The sequence below is a fragment of the Ranitomeya variabilis genome, chromosome 2, assembly GCF_051348905.1.
Source record: "Ranitomeya variabilis isolate aRanVar5 chromosome 2, aRanVar5.hap1, whole genome shotgun sequence".
Lineage (NCBI taxonomy): Eukaryota > Metazoa > Chordata > Amphibia > Anura > Dendrobatidae > Ranitomeya > Ranitomeya variabilis.
Genome location: NC_135233.1, coordinates 329,196,997 through 329,217,254, shown reverse-complemented (window position 1 = coordinate 329,217,254; position 20,258 = coordinate 329,196,997). Strand labels below are relative to the sequence as shown.

At 43.9% G+C, this 20,258-nt stretch overlaps 1 protein-coding gene across 1 annotated transcript in view; it reads left to right on the top strand.

The window, feature by feature from the left end:
* Window positions 1-11,036, top strand: part of LOC143805714 (pinopsin-like) — a 43,281-nt gene extending 32,245 nt beyond the window's left edge. The window contains exons 3-4 of the mRNA XM_077285282.1: window positions 6,828-7,061; window positions 9,465-11,036. Of these exons, the coding sequence (XP_077141397.1) occupies window positions 6,828-7,061; window positions 9,465-9,680 (450 nt within the window). The 3' untranslated portion in view covers window positions 9,681-11,036. The remainder of the gene's footprint in view (window positions 1-6,827; window positions 7,062-9,464) is intronic.
* The last annotated feature ends 9,222 nt before the right edge of the window (window positions 11,037-20,258 follow it).

The window sequence follows — 20,258 nt, the reverse complement described above, 5'->3', positions numbered from 1 at the left end:
CATTGTTCAAGGTCTAGAAGTGAAAAGGTACTATTGTTTGAAGAGTTTACAAACCACTGAAGCAAGAAGTAATGAAGTTGTCATGTTCTTAGAAGTATTTTATGCTGACAATCTTTTGAGATGTGTTGAGTTATTCTCATCCAGAGCCATGGTAAAAAGCTCTAAAAGGATATTACTGCTTTTATATAACCTGTGCTGTTCAGAGGTGTCACAGTTGGTATCTGCAGACCTTTTGTGTGACAGGAGGACTGGCAAACACAGAATCTATCAATGTGTTCAAGCCAAATTCTAACCTATCAACATGATACATGATAATATAGGGGTCGACAAAATAGCCAACCCTTCTTAGAAGTTAATTTCTGGTGCTGATATCCCTTTCTAAGAGTAACCTGTCTTATGTCAGCCAGACAAAATAAAAAGGGCTTGGGGTTATTTGCTGCTCCTTGCGCCAGATTCAGTGTAACTTAGGTCAGTTCTCTTAAATTGTAAGTGACTTGAGTGAATTGTGAGGGCCTCTTATTGTTACGGGGAGACTAGGTGAGCGAGAGCTAATAACCCGGGCCCCTGCAATTTCTTTCAGACTAGGGAAATCCTGACTGACCCTCTACTTGGAGTTTACACTGATGGTGTGAATGTCCAGGCCTCGAACCTCACCCTGTCTCCTGTTTCAACCCTAGGCTGAAACCTCCGCCCACCACCCAGTGAAGAGGTAATACACCAATACCCACAGTTAGCACAGACAAGGATAAAGGAAAATATACACCACGCCGCAGTCACTCAGGAATACACTATAAATGTGCAGGGCAAAATAAATACAAATATAGGAAGGAGTAAATAAGACAAAGGAAAATACACCACCAGCAACGAATCTCCAACAACCAGCTCTCCACTCCAGACCGAGATAACAACGCACAAGACAGAAGCTATAATCGGCGACGCCCAATGATCAGGAGAACTATTTAAAGGCTATGGGCATGGCCCAGCTTCCAATCCGAGGATCAGGTAAATTAACCCCGGAACAGCTAGATAAAATCTTGCCGACGCCAATGAGCACATAGTGGTTAAAAGCGGAATTACCGCTGTCTGTCAAACGACCTGGTCTGAACAGCATCCGACATGACAGTACCCCGCCTTCTACGAGGGACCCCAGGGCCCTCACGGCTTATAGGACCCGGCTTGTCTGGATGGCGACGATGAAAAAACCTGACCAGCCGATCTGCATGAATGTCCGAGGCTGGTACCCAGGACCTCTCCTCAGGCCCATAACCACGCCAGTGAACCAAGTACTGTAAAGTGCGGCACCCTACACGAGAGTCAAGCACCTTGGAGACTTCAAATTCCAAATTACCATCCACCAAGACTGGAGGTGGCATAGGCGCTGCGTCCACAGAACCCACCACCTTCTTTAGAAGAGACCTGTGGAACACGTTGTGTATCTTATACACCGTAGGGAGCTCCAATCGGTACGCTACTGGGTTAATGACGGCGGTGACCTTAAATGGGCCAATAAACCGTGGACCCAATTTAAGGGACGGTATTTTGAGTCTTATGTTTTTTGTGGATAACCACACCCAGTCATCCACACTCAGGTCCGGACCTGGCACACGCCTACTGTCAGCCACACGTTTGTACCTAGCACCCACACTCAACAGGCGCTGTTTAACTCTCCTCCAGACTGACGACAATTGTGCTCCTAACTGGTCCTCCTCCGGAACGCCGGAAGAGCCCCTCTGACTCAAAGTACAAAATTGAGGATGTAGCCCGTAAATACAAAAAAACGGAGACTCCCAGACGACTCCTGGCGGTGATTATTGATGGCAAACTCAGCCAAAGGAAGGAACGTAGACCACTCCTCCTGGTTATCAGAGACAAAGCAGCGTAAGTACTGTTCCAAATTTTGGTTCATACGCTCAGTCTGACCATTTGACTGAGGATGAAACGCCGAAGAATGAGACAACTTGATCCCCAGCCGTGAGCACCTCCTGCACAAATACCTGAGCCAGAGTCTTAGCTTTAGGCAATGAAGGCAAAGACACAAAGTGCGACATTTTTGAAAACCGATCAACTATCACCAAGATGACCGTGTTCCCAGCTGATGAGGACAAATCAGTGATGAAATCCATGGAGATTTCCGTCCATGGCTTACTAGGTACCTCAAGAGGAAGTAGTGTGCCAACAGGACGGGAGCGGGGCGTCTTAGCCCTAGCGCACGTGGTTCAAGCTGACACGTATGAGACCATGTCCTGTCGGATCTTGGGCCACCAAAACCGACTTGACACCAACTCCAAGGTACCTCTAACCCCTGGGTGGCCAGCCAGGACAGCATCATGATGCTCCGCCAAAACCTTTAAGCGGAGATGAAGCGGTACAAAAGATTTGTTGATGGGAAGCTCAGATGGTACCTCCTCCTGAGCCTCGGCAATCTCAGCCTCATTATTATTATTATTATTATTATTATTATTAACCTCGGTAGTGAGAGCCGAAACCACAACACCCTTTTGAAGGATGGGTACTGGATCCTCCTGAGGTTCTCCCCCCCAGAAAACACCTGGACAGAGCATCCGCCTTAGTGTTTTTAGACCCCAGTCTGTAAGTGACAACAAAATTGAACCGCGTGAAAAACAATGCCCAGCGAGTCTGCCTGGGGGACAGACGCTTGGCTGACTCCAAATACAGCAGATTCTTATGATCGGTAATAACAGTAACCTGATGTGCTGACCCCTCCAAGAAGTGTCGCCATTCCTCAAAGGCCAACTTAATAGCCAACAACTCACTGTTGCCGATATCGTAGTTACGTTCGGCGGACGACAGTTTCTTGGAGAAATAGGCGCACGGACGCAAACCACTCAAAGATGAGCCTTGAGATAGTACCACCCCCACACCAACCTCAGACGCATCGACTTCCACAACAAAGGGTTTTGATATGTCTGGCTGCACAAGAATGGGGGCTGAAACAAAACTGTTCTTAAGAAATTCAAATGCGCACACAGCAGCCTCAGGCCAAACGGAGAAATTGGTACCCTTTTTAGTCATGTCAGTTAGCGGTTTAGCAATGATGGAAAAATCCTTGATAAATTTCCTATAGTAGTTAGAAAACCCAAGGAACCGCTGAAGTGCTTTCAGGTTATCGGGACGTTCCCAATGCAGCACCGCTTGCACCTTAGCGGCGTCCATTTTAAAACCAGAAGCAGACACAATATAACCCAAGAAAGGCAACTCCTGAACAAAAAATACACATTTCTCAAGTTTAGCATACAGCTTATTCTCTCTGAGAAGCTGTAACACCTGCCTGACATGTTCTAAATGAGCATCACGGTCGCAAGAATATATGAGAATGTCATCTAGGTAAACGATAACGAATTTCCCAAAAAATGCGAGAACACATCATTGATGAAATGTTGGAACACTGCAGGGTGCGTTAGTCAACCCAAAGGGCATCACCAAATTTTCAAAATGACCCTCAGGGGTATTAAAAGCCGTCTTCCACTAATCACCTTGACGGACTCTTATGAGGTTGTACGCCCCCCTGAGGTCAAGCTTGGTAAACCACTTAGCACCCGCCACCTGGTTGAACAAATCTGGTATCCGTGGCATAGGGTATGGATCACGAACCGTAATCTGGTTCAACTCCCTGAAATCCAAACACGGGCGTAATCCGCCATCTTTCTTCTTCACGAAGAAGAACCCTGCTGCCACCGGCGAGGATGACGGCCTGATGTGCCCTTTGCTCAAGCTTTCAGCAATATAATCTTTTAACGCTTGTCTCTCCGGACCGGAGATGTTAAACATCCTTGCTTTAGGCAACTTGGCCCCTGGTTTAAACCTGATAGAACAGTCATAGGGACGATGTGGCGGCAACTCTGAACAACCCTTCTCAGTGAACACATCCACAAAATCCAGAAGTGACTCCGGAACGCTTGAAGTCACTGCAGCCACACATGTGGCCAGGCAATTCTCCTGGCTGAACTTGCTCCACTGAATTATGTCCTGAGTTTTCCAGTCAATTACCGGGTTGTGCATAGACAACCAAGGAAAACCCAAAACCACCTGAGCAGGAAGATTCCTGAGCACCTTACATGTAACCCGCTCGGAATGTAGAACCCCAATGTGGAGTTTCACCTCAGCCACAAATTCAGTAATCTCCCCCTGAGAGAGAGGAGCAGCATTGATGGTGACCACGCGGATAGGATGAGACAGTTTTTCAATCCTAAAACTTGCTGTGCGCGCAAACTCCTCATCAATGAGATTTGTGGCTGAACCTTAGCAGGGAGCATGCATTGAGAAACCACCATGGAGGATATACATAAGCTCAGATTGGTATCCTCCACACCCTCTGAGCTTAGAAGTTTTCCGCCGTTGCGTTTTTTCTTAGACAGCAGAGGACAGATGTTAATAAGATGACCAGTTTTACCACAGTAAAAACAGGCTCCCTGCTTCCTGAGCTCAGGGGCTCGACGCTTCACATGTGACACCCCTGCGATTTGCATAGGATCCGTGGGCTCACCTGCAGCAACCTCACGTGAACCTAAACCCTCTCCCATAGGCGGTGTCTCATGCTTCCCCTGACGCAAACGGCGATCAATGCGGACAACCAGACTCATAGTGGAATCTAGCGAAGCAGGAGTCTCGTACATCAGAAGTGCTTTTTTAACCCTTCCAGAAACCCCATGAATAAACTGACTCCGCAATGCTGGATCATTCCATTGTGTATCGATCACCCAGCGACGAAATTCAGAACAGTAATCCTCTGCAACTCGCTCCCCCGGCGAATAGTGCGTATCTTAGATTCTGCTAGAGGCATTCTGTCAGGTTCATCGTAGATTTTTCCAAAGAGGAAAAAAAACTCTCCACAGAGTCAAATGCAGCAGAATCAGATGGCAAAGAAAACGCCCATGCTTGGGGATCCCCGCTTAACAATGACAACACCAGGCCCACACGCTGAGCCTCATTACCTGAGGAGATCGGGCGCATACGGAAATATAGTTTGCAAGCTTCACGAAAAGAAACAAATTTACTGCGTTCCCCAGCAAATTTTTCAGGCAAAGGGAATTTAGGCTCAGCAACTCATCCTGTTGCTCCAGCTTGCACATTAGATACTGCTAGTACCTGTTGCTGTACTGCCCCCCTCAACTCAGTGACCTGTAGGGACAGCGCCTCCAACTGGTGGGTTATGGAAATCATGGGATCCATGACAAAACACAAAAAAAAGAAACCTTTTTTTTTTTTTTTGTTGGGCCGATTATAATGTCACGGGGAGACTAGGTGAGCGAGAGCTAATAACCCGGGCCCCTGCAATTTCCCTCAGACTAAGGAAATCCTGACTGACCCTCTACCTGGAGTTTACACTGATGGTGTGCATGTCCAGGCCTCGAACCTCACCCTGTCTCCTGTTTCAACCCTAGGCTGAAACCTCTGCCCACCACCCAGTGAAGAGGTAATACACCAATACCCACAGTTAGCACAGACAAGGATAAAGGAAAATATACACCACGCCGCAGTCACTCAGGAATACACTATAAATGTGCAGGGCAAAATAAATACAAATATAGGAAGGAGTAAATAAGACAAAGGAAAATACACCACCAGCAACAAATCTCCAACAACCAGCTCTCCACTCCAGACCGAGATAACAACGCACAAGACAGAAGCTATAATCGGCGACGCCCAATGAGCCGGAGAACTATTTAAAGGCAATGGGCATGGCCCAGCTTCCAATCCGAGGATCAGGTAAATTAACCCCGGAACAGCTAGATAAAATCTAGCCGACGCCAATGAGCACATAGTGGTTAAAAGCGGAATTACTGCTGTCTGTCGAACGACCTGGTCTGAACAGCGTTCGACATGACACTTATATTGACAGCTAAAGGTGTATGTAAATGAATAACTTATTTAGTGTCTCTATTCATGCAAGAACAAAAATGCTCCAAGAAGCATTTTTTATTTTTCAATGTATGGATGGTCTTTTATGGTTTAACAAAATAGTGCCCAGCCTGCCACCATTTTGTTGAATCAACACAGAAGCAAATTACTAAAAGTCCGCATTTTAACTAATGCAGATTTTTGTAACGTCCAAATAGAATTTAATTCCACTCTAATATTCGCTCATCTCTAGCTGGAATGACAGTATGATTATCATTTCCTCTATAGTTTCCTAAATAAGCTAGTACATTGTAAGCATACAGTCAGGAGGATGAACTATGATCGCCTAAATTATAACTGTGTGACAGGAACTGTGCAGTCATCATCATGCTCTCTGATTATAAGCTTATACCCCCACTGCCTCTATGGACAACTTCAGTGGTACAGTTCATTCAGTTGCATCACGCATGAAATTATATTGTCTGAGATGGATTGTCTGAGATGATCAAATAATCTAACTGAAGGGAAGTCCATATAAATTAACAGAAAAAAGGAACAACTAAATAAGGTAATTCTATCCAAATTATAAAAAGTGGGGGAATAATGAAAGGAAGAATTAAAAAAAAAAACCTTTAGCTCTACCTTAAATAATACAAATGTGGCTACTTCCAGAAGCCACCAGTGGAAGCCTACTAAAATTATTTTTTTTATGTAATGAGCATTGTAATGTCATCTTTATTATAGAGTTAAAAATTTGGACTTTCCTTGTCTCTGGTGATCTCTAGTCAGCATAGTCAGCAAGTAATTTCAATGAAGCTGCTGGTTAGTCAGCCTTCTTTTAGAATGATACCATCACATTTTTCAAGAGTAAATTGATCAGGATCCATCCAGAGCAAAATGTTTCACAAAAATATTTATGCAAGGCCTCTGTCATTTGCTTTCAATATTTTAATATTTTTTTTTCACAGATGTGCAGGATTAACCTGACAACAGCTCAGAAGAGGGAACACCATTTATTATTTATGATCGTGTGCATGGTCACTTGTTATTTGTTGTGCTGGTTACCATATGGATTAGTGTCATTGATCACAACATTTGGAGAGCCCGGAGCTGTCTCGCCCACAATTAGTATCATACCGTCCATTCTCGCCAAGAGCAGCACTTTTATTAATCCTTTAATTTATATTTTTATGAATAAACAGGTAAGATTTCACAGGGTCATTATAGATTTTTATGTATATTATTTAGATTTTTATGATATTTCTGACTTTGTTTTACAATATATACATATTTAAAATGTTTATATCTTTTGGAATTCAAATCCTTTGTAAGAAAATGTATTGTGGTTTCTAAAGGAGCTGACCACCAGATCAAGCATGTATTTATTATGCTGATTGCCAGTCAGTTATCGTACGAGCTTCTGAAAACCCACTGTAATAAATGCTAATTACTCAAGAAAGGAGAAAATGAAGAACAATATAGTTCTTCCTGCATAAGATAAAATATTTATGGATGAAGATGGACAGGAGCGAGGTTTGGGTTCACAGGCTTAGGGTAATTTCTAGCTAATTGTTACTTATAGACTCTTGAGGACTGTTCTTAAGTCCTTTTTATGACATTTTAATTACAACTTTCAAGGTAATTCAGTGCCAAGCCTATTGCATCTCTGCTGCTACATTAGTAAGTAATCCACTTGGGAGACATTACAAATATACTCGTTTAGAGAGTTGGCACTTAAGGGATATAGTTAGCTACAGTGAAATTATGTTCACTGAAACAGTAACTGTTATTTCATTTTTCATTTCACAAATCAATAGTGCTTACTATTAACGGCCTTCAGCCAGATCTCGAGACGTGGCGACTTGATGGATGAACGCTCTGTAGGAAGATCGATCTTGTGCAAGCCTAGATAGGTCCACCAGGGTCTTCTCCACCATTATCTTTATTGCATCAAACCATAGAGTTGCTGATCTTCCTCTTTGCCTTGTTCCTTCTTTTCTTCCAACCATGATGTCCTTCTCCAGTGATTGCTCTTTTCATATGTTGTGGTTTTGGTGATCCTTGCCTCGAGTGACATGTCTGGCTTGATTTGTTCCAAAATTGATTTGTTTGATCTTCTTGCCATCCATGTTATTGATAACATCCTTCTCCAGCATCACATTTCGAGGGCGTTGATTCTTCTTCTGTCTTGTTTCTTTGTCGTCCAGGTTTCACATCCATATATTCTGCATCAATAGTACACATAAAAATAAGTAACATTGTCATATATCTTATCAGAGAATTTTTTTTTTGCCTTGATTGATTTTTAGTTCTCAATTCATGGGTAAATTTTGCAAAATCTGAATTCAGTGAAGACAGATATTCACATTACTAAGATAGGAGATGACAGTTGGTGCTTTTAAAATTCTATGAAACAGGAGTGGAAGGAGGAGTGGGGATCTAGAGGAAGACACAGACATTCTGCTGAAATGATAGATCCATAGAATTTTATGAGCACCAGCTATCATCTCCTGTCTCAGTAATGGGAAAAATCTATATTTATTGAAGACAGATTTTACCTATGGATTGAGAATTTTGAAAATGAAAGATCATTCCACGAGGAGAAAGGGAGAAAGAAACAGTTTTGTCTGATAAGATAAATTAAAAAGTTTCTTATTTTCACAAGAACTATTAATTTATGGAAAAAATAAACGGTTACTGTTTAAATGCACATTTTTGGGGATACAAATTATTTTTGCAATTGATTTTCATTGAACAAAGTGCTGCACTGATTAACTGCAGAATGAGTTACCTGAGAATCCATCAGCGGGCTGGTTCTAATAGAGAGTTTGTAACTCCTTTATCTTTTTCTGAACTCCCCTCAGCTGATTTATGACCACACCAAAGATCAGCTCAACCTTGGTGTGATCTGTGGTCACAAATCAGCACGAAAGAGTTTTTTTTTTAAAGATACAGATAAAAGAGATACAAACTCCCAGTCAGAGCAAGCTCACTGATGGATTCTCAGTTAATATATTCTATACCAAGCAATGTGCCTGGAAATGAAGCATGTACAATCCAAAGATGCAACATTGTTAATTAAACAAACTTGCAAAAATTATTTTTAGCCCAAAATACACATAGTTAAGGTTTTTAAGAAATATAGTCCCAGAGGTGTTTATTAGTGTATCCCACTTTATCACTCACTTTTAGGGGTCTTAAGTGTAAGTTCATGAATATGTGCTTGTTACTAGAGATGGGCACATAGGATTGTGGGTCTTCAGACCATCGGCCGGGTCTGTCGTCTCTGGCCACCGGATGGGAGGCTCATAAATCCCATACCTTTCCGGATCCTCTGCACTGCTTTTGATTAGTTGGACTGGCACAACGTCATGATTACAGAGTAATGCATAGATGGCTTTGCGCCAGCCCCTCTAATCAGAAGCCGCTCCCGAGATCCTGGAAGGTAAGAGATTCATGAGCCTCCTGTCCAGCGGCCACAGACTACTCACTTGGCAATGGACCGGAGTCCCATGAATTGATCCTCCCAACTCTACTCATTACCTTCTGTTGTATGAATCGTGTACAATGTATATATTTTTGATTTTCTGTTCATTCTTCTTCAGTTTCGCAGGTGTCTTTTAGCTCTTTTGAAATGTGAATCAGAACAACATGATAGTGACTTGACTTTAAATTCAAGACACTCGAAAGACCTACAAATTAAAGAAAATGGCAGAATCCAACAATGCTTTAACCAGCCATTTCCAAGAAAGGACACAATGGTTTCTACTGGAAAACAGCAAAAAATGACCCTGGTAGTTCATTACATAGATTATAGATGAGCTGTAATGTCAAACCACCTGCTGCTTAATCACTTAAGTGATTTGTAACAAGCGAAGATAAAAAGGGCCAAAAACTGAATTTGGTGAAGAACTGTGTGAATAGAGTGGGCAAGTAAGTGGCCATCATTTGTGACCATCATCATTACAGAGAGTGACAGGAGTTTACATTTATTATCATGGTCCTGTAATTGTCCATATACTATATACAAAGTGTTTCCTTTGTACATAGAGACATTGATGTCATGAATTCTTTGGCTTGGTATGACCAAAAATATCAGCTTAGTAGACTTTCATCAGTAAAACAGCTATAAGCTTCTCCTATATTTGAATCGGGGGAAATAGTCAAAATATGGCTGTGATTTAGTGGAAGAACTTAAGTACCTTATAATTTAGATAAACAAACGTTCAAGTCTTACCTCTGAAGAACTCTCATGACGATATTTGAGAACTGAAGACTATTGAAAAAGGGTCATCTTCATCTAGAGATAGCAGCGTTAGCTACGGAGTCAAAGACGAAAGGAGGCAACTGAAGCCGTTTTCAGGAAGACCTACTTAGATTATTCCATAAAGATCTGTTCACTGCCCATACACGATGTGTGCCACCCACCCCGTGTCCTAGGAATGGACGAAAAAGTCATATTTCTGACTAAAGAGATTGCTATGAAATATAATATCTTTATGTCTTGGTTTATTTCTTTTGGATCATCAAGGATTATTGTGTTCGTGGTTTGCTCTCATGGATGATGCTTGTTTAGCCATCTATGACTTTTTAGAGTTCTAGTAGGGGTGATACTACTCGTCAAAAGTAGTATCCGTGACTACGCTAAGAAATATTGTAGAGATGAGTCATATATATTTAGACTGTACCTTGTGTGACTTAGGCATTGTACACAGTCATCAACAAGCTGTCTATAAAAGTACCAACTCCTGGCTGGCCTCCATTACGAAATAAATCTGTACAGAACCTACCATTTGCCAGTTATAATACCGGTGTCTCCCTATGCAGTGGGGTGAATTTTTAAAAATTCTTTTTACCCCTCCAGCACCAGTGTAACAGAGACTTCTGTACTCCCATATAGCAATGCCCCTACAATTACTATTTTGTGTACCGGTAGTAGAAAAATTCACATCTACGGCACTTTAGAAACACAGGTAAATGCGCACTTGTTTGGATGTATTCTCATCCAATGGTTTCAATCCAATACTCAGCACTAGGACCGATATTCTAGGACCACAGACAACAGTAGAATGAGTATTATGGAAATCAGTTGTTAAGATGAGTTTTTTCACATGCAGCATTCACTAGTCTCATCTGTTTTTTGGATGAGATCCACCCATTCAATTCTATTGGTGGACAAAAAGAAAAAAAAAGAAGGATCTCGTACAAGTCATCTCTATAATACTGCAATTATTGACATATAACATTGCACTTGGGTTTGTAATTTTTGTTAACTGTTGATGTATAAAAATGAATGCCATATGGATGTCATACAGATGTAAAGAAAGACATATAGATAACACGTGGATGGAATATGGATAAGACTAAAATAGTCCTTTTTTGAGAGTGAGGAATAGACCATTTTCTTTCATACTTTCATCTGAACCGAGCCTTAGGCCTCCTTCACATGTCCCTATAAAACCGGTACCAGAAAAAAACAGTATCAGTGTGCCATCAGAGTTATTCCAATTTGGCAAAAGAAAGAGAAGTTACAAAGCTTCTCCTATAGTTTGCAATGTTAAATACGTACAGCACACGGATGGCACATGGACTGTGCACTGATGGCATCCATGTGCTGTATGTGTTTTACATGGACCCACAGACTTGTATTGGCCCTTGTCATCAATGCTGCTGGTTAAAAAAAACAACCGGACATGTCTCTGTGTAGTTTACATGGACACACGGTCCGTAAAAAAACAAGAATATGTGCTCAGCAGTAGGGCTGAGCAAATAGCTTTGGATAATTCCTTATCCAAATAGTTATAGCACTTACCGAATAGCTGCACCGGGAACCCAGATACCTGGAGCGCTTCCGATAATCAGCTGTTCGGCGCCACAGCTGCATGTGTCGCGCCAAAAATGTTTGGGGCCCCTCCTTTTATGACAACCAAGCAATAAATACATAGTTTCTCCTCATTATGTGTATTACCGCCCCTTATTGCACATTGCCCTCTCTTGTTATGTATAGCACTGTCCCTTAAATATTGGATTCTCTTGTTGATTTTATTTGGCTCCCTGTTCTTTATTACATACCGTCCTGTCTTGTTACATGTAAACTGAAATGACTGCTGATGGAGCATGGGAAAGCTTCTTTTCTGATGGAGGAGTGATGGACTGGTCTGGTCAGATGCTGCCCCATCAGCAGTCATTTAATATCTCAGAAGAGAGGAACATGTAATAAAGAGAGGGCGCTGTGATCAACAAAAATAAGCATATGCTATGTAAGGGACGGTGCTATATATAACAAGACATAGTATGTAATAATGGGAAAGCACTGTACATAATGGCAGAGGAAGCTAGATAATAAGGGACCACCCCATACATAATTAGGATGGGAAGTAATAAGGGAGGTCATTTCCAGTAATAATGTCCCCCACATTGGGCCCCCTTCTGGGATAATGTCTCCTAACCTGGCCTAATTCTTAGAATAATGTCCCCCATAATGGTCCTGATAATGTTCCCTACCCAAGGACCCTTCCTCAGATAATGTGCCACTTTCTGGTATATATGCCCCCATTCTGATATAATGTGCCCCATCCTGGTCCTCTTCTTGGTACAATGTGCCCTATCTTTGATCCCTTCCTGGGATAATTTTCCCCATCCTGCTCCCCTTCCAGGTATAATTTTCCCCATCCTGGTGTATATGCCCCCATCCTGCTACACTGTGCCCCCTGAAGAAGCGACATACGCTTAATGTACGTTGGGGAACGGGACCAATGCAAAGGCAGGATGCGCAACATGGGTAAATACTGCTTTTTATGCTTATTATCTACGCTTAATCTCTGAGCAATATGCCCTAATAGGAACTGTGCCCAGTTCATTTTATGCACTTGCACCTTATTTGATTGTTTGCACAATACATTAGTATCCCTAAGGGACTATATAGCGCCACAAGACAACCAATGGCTATTTCATCATGTTAATGTACATTTAGGTCACAACTCCTCTTACACTGTAGTTGGACATATAACATTTTGTCCTGCTCTGCCTTTTGCCCCCCTTGTTTGAAACATTGGGTCATCACTATTGAGACCTATATGTATCCATTGTATTCTTCCATATATTTCTCTTTATATTGTAAAAACTGATGTTAATAAAATTTATTTTTATTTTTATTGACAAATGGACTGTGTTTCTCTGTGTTCAACTGTGCCTTATCCTAGTATAATGAGCCCTGTTTTGTAATATATTAAAAACAAACTTTCCTACACGCCTACCTCCACACTCCCATGCCGGGCTGGGTCCTCTTCCACAGACAGCACAGGAGCCGGCAGCTGACTTCAGCATCCCTGCCATGACACATGATGTCACTGCCATGTGCCCCAGGCACAACACGTCAACGTCCGCTGCCGGCCTCTGACTAGCCGGCGGCATGTATTGCAATACAGGGAACTGGAAGGTTCCCTGCGGTGCAATACATTTCAGTTGAATATGCATCCTTGGACATGCATGCAGCTGGAATAGTCACTGGCAAAGGCTGGCCCCCCTCCACCATCGGGCCTCGGTGCTGCTGCAACGGTAATATGTCAGCCCCTGCAATGGAGAACATTTTTAGAATGTACCGCATTTTTCGGACTATAAGACACACCAGACCAAAAGACGCACCAAGGTTTTACAGGAGGGAAGTAGAAAAAAAATTGAAGCAAAAAAATGTGGACAATTCTGTACTAATATCCCTGATCCTGGTGTATATATATCTCCCCAATCCAGGTATACATGGTCCCCTCACCCTTTACTGGTATGCATGGCTCTCTCATCCATATCCTGATATGTATGGCCCTCTCATCCCTATCCTGGTATGCATGGCCCCCTCATCCATATCCTGGTATGCATGGTCCCCCTCATCCATATCCTGCTATGCATGGCTTCCTCAGTCCCATCCTGGTATGCGTGGTCCCCCTCATCCCTATCCTGGTATCCATGGCCCCCTCAGCCCCATCCTGGTATGCATGGCCCCCTCATCCATATCCTGGTATGCATGGTCTCCTCATCCCCATCCTGGTATGCATGGTCCCCCTCATCCATATCCTGGTATGCTGGGCCCCCATCTCCATCCTGGTATGCATCTAATCAGAAAAGCATTAAAAAATATATATATATACAGTATTTACCCTCCTGTGCTCCCTCGCAGCTTCCTGTTCCGATTCCAGCAACTGATTAATGCTTGTAAGCAGTGCATGGCAGTGATGTCATGTGCTGCCTACAAGCAGAGGAGAGCTGCTGGAATACTCACTGTTCCCCACAACGCTCCCTCACCTCCCCATCCACAGCCAGAGCAGGTACATCTGGACTATAAGATGCACCACCCATTTTCCTCCACATTTTTAGAGGGAGAAATTGTATCTTATAGTCCAAAAAATACGGTATCTATTGCCTACACACAGCATGAATTCATGCACTTCCACTACTCCTATAGGCTGGAGTAACATTGACACTCAACCTGTTCTGTCACAAAGGATTAGGGACATTACGAGGGTATAAGAAATTAAAGATAGCAATTACTTTTCAGAATATTGATATTGTACCTCATGGTGTTTTCCTTCCACACACACTGCAGCTCAGATCCCATCCTTTTCAATGGAAACTAAGCTGTAGTACCCAAAATCCCCTTCTACACAGAGTTAAAAGCTATGATATCCAAGCTCTGAACACTGTGCACTTACATAGGGACCTGATAACAGCTAATCCGGTAGAGGTGTCAGGTGCAAAGACACCAACAATCTGATATTGATGACCTATCATAAGGATGGCTCTTCAATATGTTAGTACTGGACTAAACGTTTATGGTTGACAAGAATTTCACCACTACATCGCAGAACTCACCTGACCCCTACAATAGGAGAAGTGGTCAGCCATTACTCTCTCCACTGAAATTTATGAGAATTATAGAGATCGTCAAGTCAGCGACTCCCTTAAGTTTGAAAACAAAATCTCACACATCCAGCCATTTATTATGCTTTGCTTATATATCGCGATCATATTCTGCAGCGCATTACAGACATTATCTTGCTGTCCCCAACAGGGCTCACAATCTAAATTCCCTATCAGTATGGCTTTGGAATGTGGGCGGAAACCGGAGAACCCAGAGAAAAACCACGCAACAAACTCCTTGCAGATGTTGTCCTTGGTGAAATTTAAACCCAGGACATTTCTCCACTTCTCCATGGCTGGAAAAGATCAGTCACCATTTGTCAAGGAGGATCAGTGTTGTCAGCCCCTTAAATCACAAGACTGGTGAAGGCACTTGACATGTGACAGTTTACAGGACTTTATAGTCACCATTGTTGTCTAAGGCCGGGTTCTCATTAGTGTGTGGGTCCGCAGTGTGGTGCTGCGGACTTCTTTCCGTAAGCTCCGCCTACTTCCGCATGCATCCTGCGTACCTATCTTTAACATTGGGTACGCAGGGACATGCGCTGTATGCGGATGCGTCCTTGAACGTCATTTTTACGTGCCCGCCGAATGCAACATGTATTTTCTTGCGTTTGGTGGGCACGTCAAAACAATGCACGCAGACGCATCCGCATACAACGCATGTCCCTGTGTACCCAATGTCAAAGATAGGTACGCAGGACGTAGGCAGAGCTTAAGGAAAGAAGTCCGCAGCACCACGCTGTGGACTCAAACGCTAATGTGAACTTAGCCGAAGAAATGTGAACAGAGTAGGTGAGCGAATCCGTTTGCAGGACCCAGCTCCAGTGGCAATGCCAAGATTCCATGGTTGCCAAATTCCAGCCCTGCAGGCCTCCTCCCTGACAGTTTCAACAGCATCAAGAGTGCATCATCCTAAAACAATTACGTTGAACCAGCTAGTCACATGAAGTACCGGGAATGAGGGCAGATGGGCTTTGATGGACAACCACATCCTATGTCCGTTAAAGCCCTCTGCTGCTTTCCTGCTTTCTTATTTGATATGGTCAATGTTGCATGGAGCTCACTGAGTAAAAGTTACTCTTTGAATACAGTATTGCACCTTGTTTGCCTAAACACAGCTACATAGGGTACCTCTTAGGCTAAGTTCACATTAGCGTTCGGGGGCTTTGCGGAGGGCTGCAATCTTCCTCCGTTAAGCTCCGCCTTCTTCCGCATGCGTCCTGCGTACCTATCTTTAACATTGGGTACGCAGGACATGCGGATGTATGTGGATGCATTGTTTTGATGCGTCCGCCGACCGCACGGGAATGCAACAAGTTGCGTTTTGTGCGGACGGCGGGCGCGTCAAAATGACGCATCTGCCTACATCCGCATGTCCTGTGTATCCAATGTTAAAGATAGATACGCAGGACGCATGCAGAAGTATGCGGAGCTTAATGGAGGAAGTATGCATCCCTCCGCAAAGCCCCCGAGCACTAATGTGAACTTACCCTCAGTCACTACAGTACTGCACACATTCCAACAGCAGCCAATATTGTCAGGTATTTCTGTGGCATCTCAAGTAGCAATTTAGACTGATTAATTCCACTTCACAACATGCTTTACTTCTGTTAGAAAGCTTTAGCCCATTTGGTGGTCGCGTCAATGCAAAAGTAGAAAAGAACGCTATTCAGTCACTTGTGATTGTTTCTAATACTAGAAGAGAAAGGGCAGTTTCCCAACACCAAGTGACTGTTTTTTTGTTAAAAAAGAAAATCTAATCTTTTGTATGCATCTCACGTCAAGTTTCAGAAAAGAAATGTGGCATTGTTACGTGCCTGCAGAATAGCTAAAAATAACAACATGACCTGCAAAGAAATAGCAACACCAATGTGTTCTCCAAGATGAAAGCGAAGGGTGAAGCGAATGCTCAGTAGAATTGCTTATTGTAGATGGGCTGACTTTTTCATTGTCATCTGTTTTCATCATATATAGAAGGAGATTTGTATTGTTCTTGTATGTGTATGCAGGGCCATATTTAGAGTTTCTGCTGCCCTAGGCACTTTTAGTGCTGCCTCCCCCATTGTTGAGTATGACACTATCGGCAGTGACTTTGGCAAAAATCGCTGATGTGAAAGTCGCCTTCTGCAGCAGATCGGGCAGTTTTCCGCATATGCCGCATAACGGATCACTTACAGCAACTACATTCGGCCTCATTCATTCCCTATAGGACTTACGGACATGTGCGGCACTTGCGGTTTTGCAGCGATTCGGCAAATGCGGTACTTGCAGCAATAGAAAAAAACGTTGCTAGCAGTGTTTTTTTGTCTCACCGCAAAAGCAAAACCGCAAGTGACGCACATGTCCACAAGTAGCCATCACTACCTGTCCCTGCACCTTACTAGCTCATCCCAACCATCCCTCTGACCTAAAACTACACTATAAAGCTTTAGAAAAACAATTTATTAACTGACATATTCCTATGATGATGAGGGCTCCAGGCTACGGCGTAGACTGGGACAGGCAGTCTCCGGGTCGCCATTCTCTCTGTGCACACCCTCAGTCCCATCCTGTGCTCAGACCTCCCTCCACCGGACCCGGTAATCACCGCTGACAGTAGCGTACCGGCAGAGGTATATCTAGGGTTTCTGGCACCAGGGGCAAGAATTCATTTTGGTGCCTCCCCGCCAAGGACATATGCGATTTGCACAATTAGTCATGTACCCACGAGCCGCTCTCCCTAATGCTCTCAATGTTCAGTGAAAAACAGAGAAGCAGAAGAGAAGCTCGTTGTCACAGGACCACAAGTATGAAAACCACATATGAGCGAAATGTCCATGTGATGACTGCTTGAACCTGCAGAGCTGAATCCTGACATCGCAGGCTTCTGAATTCTCACAACGCATGCACTGCACACTTTTAGGATTCTCCCTTGCCGGTGGACAGTCATGTCAGTATAAGCATGCGATTTGTATACTTTTGACCACATTCTGACTAGAGGTGCCCGGCCTCGCTCAGTTGATTTTCATTGAGTGAGGCCACACATGTCTAGTCGGCACGTGACTGTGGATCGCCCCTACGTTAAGGGCAATGGGGTACTCGGTACCGGGTCCTTCGGTTCGGGGGATGTCACGGTGGCCTGACCCGGTCCGTGGCCCTTTGAGGGGCGCCCAATGAAAGGTGTAGTTTGTATAATGTTCGTGACGCCATCTGTGGTATTCGGTCAGGGTGACCGACGCTGCTTAGGGGTCCGCTGGGGTGATGTTATGGCAGCTAGATGGTATACCTTCCCACAGGTGACGTGTATCCCCAGGGCTTCCCAAAGTGTAGATGGTGGAGAGGCGCAGTAAAGAATGAGGACACAAGGTTGCAGTCTCTTTACCTTTACTGAAGGCTTCAGTGTCCACAGTCCAGGGCACCGGATCACAGGGTAGGCAGAGTCCGGCCGGTCTGAAGGCAAATCCAGAGTCTCCTTATTCAGGTGGAATGCGATAGCCTTCCTATGGGCACAGTAACTCAGTAGGTCCTCACTTGCTTTAAGCTCTAATGAAGTCCTCACTGCTGTTACTCTTCTCTCTGTTCCCTGTGGTCGGATAGAACAAAACCCGTATGACTGGGTTGGCCTGAGGCTTGTTTATAGGGACCCTAGAGACACCCCGACACCCACAAGTTGCCACCGTGTCTTCTTAGGTATTTTAGGTCGGGCAGCCAACTTGGAATTGACTGTCCTGCCAGTCTCTGAAGCAATGGCGTAGAGCACTTTACTTCCTCGGTATTCTGGCTACCGGAACGCGCACCAGATGGATGCAGCTCCTCACGTCTACTATCCCCTCTGGTATCCACTTGTTGCTATGCCTTCGTTTCTCACTCACTAAAACATGCTTCCTTTCAATGTCTCTTTCCTAGGATGCTGCCGCATGGGGTGCAGGCGCAGCTCCGTGTACCCTCGTCCTCCTCAGACCGAAGTCTGGATCTGCTGGAGATCAGTCCAGACAGCTCGGCCTGGAGACCTTTCTCTCTCGGCCTCCAGCCAGGAACTCCCTAACTTTCTAACCAACCCACCGGTTTAACCTAACTGTGAGGAGTGGCCTAGTAGATAGAACCTTTGCTCCCCCTGGTGGAGTGGAGTGTGAAGTGTGTGGTGTGTTGTGATACCTGAACAGGAGATCTCCTTTATTGCCTCCAGACGTAATATAACTCCCCCTGGTGGAGGAATAATATTACTGCAGCAACCAGGACTCTGAGAATCCTGACAGCGTGCAGTGCTCACTGTGAGAATTCAGAAGTCAATTAAGTGTAAGCCTCCATTTCCAAGGATAATTATCCTCTCCTCTGTGCACATTGAAGCGATTGTATGATTAAGGCTCTGGTAGGGCCGAAACATCATAATAATTACCTCTGGTCGCTTTTCATGTCACATAGTCAATTTGGTAATAAATTCTTCACCATTTGCAATATACATACAGAGTGTGCGGTGTACTATATTCTCTAGAATTCAGAAGTCTGCAGTCACAAAAAATGACTGCAGACTCATTACAAACCTGGACATCCCCTTTAATGCTCCTAACATAAATAAAAACATGAGAGTTAGTTAGCATCACAAATAACATTTACATCCAGGCATCGTATAGATGATGTTGTCTCTGGAGTCATTCTTCTTTTCTTCATCTTGTCCAGACCCCATGATGAGTTTTCTCATCCACAACCGTCTCTGCAAACTTCCATCTTCTCCGCTGTTTTGCAGAAAATCTACACATGATTCCCTTAAAGATATGTGTCATTATAATGCTCCTAAATAAAAAATTGCCCCTCACTATATTGTCTGCACAAAATATGACCCCCACATTGTCCCTCTTATGGTACATGCTCTTCACACTGACCCCTCCTTTGCATACCGGCCCCCTCTTCACACATTCCTCTCATACTGTGTCCCCCCCATAGGGCCCAGTATTTACTGTATACTGTACTCTCTCATCACACTCTCCCTCCTTGGTATACTGTCCCTTCCTGGCTGTGCCCTTACACTGTCCCTCCATGCTACGCCCCCACTACTCAGTTTCTATTTTGTGCCCACTCACTTTTCTGCCCCCACTCACATTTCTGACCCATACTGTCTCCTCACACTATTCCCCTCCCTCCTCATACTGTCTCCTCTCACATTCCCCTATTCACCATACTGACTCCTCATATATTTCCCCCCTCACTTTCTATACTGCCTGCTCACCTGACTCCCCATACTGTGTCTGCACACATCCCATCACCCTCACTCCCTGTACTCTGTCCACATCCATTTCTCACATTGCTACTCATACTGTGTCCGCATACATTCCCCCGTTCACTCCCCATTCCCCCATACTGGTTCCTCATATATGCCCCCATTCCTCCATACTGGTTCCTCATACATGTTGAATCACAGAAACATATAATAAGGTGCCAGAAAAATACAAAAATTCACAGCAAAAAGAACACCATATACAAATAGAACAATAAAATACTCAGTAAAACTT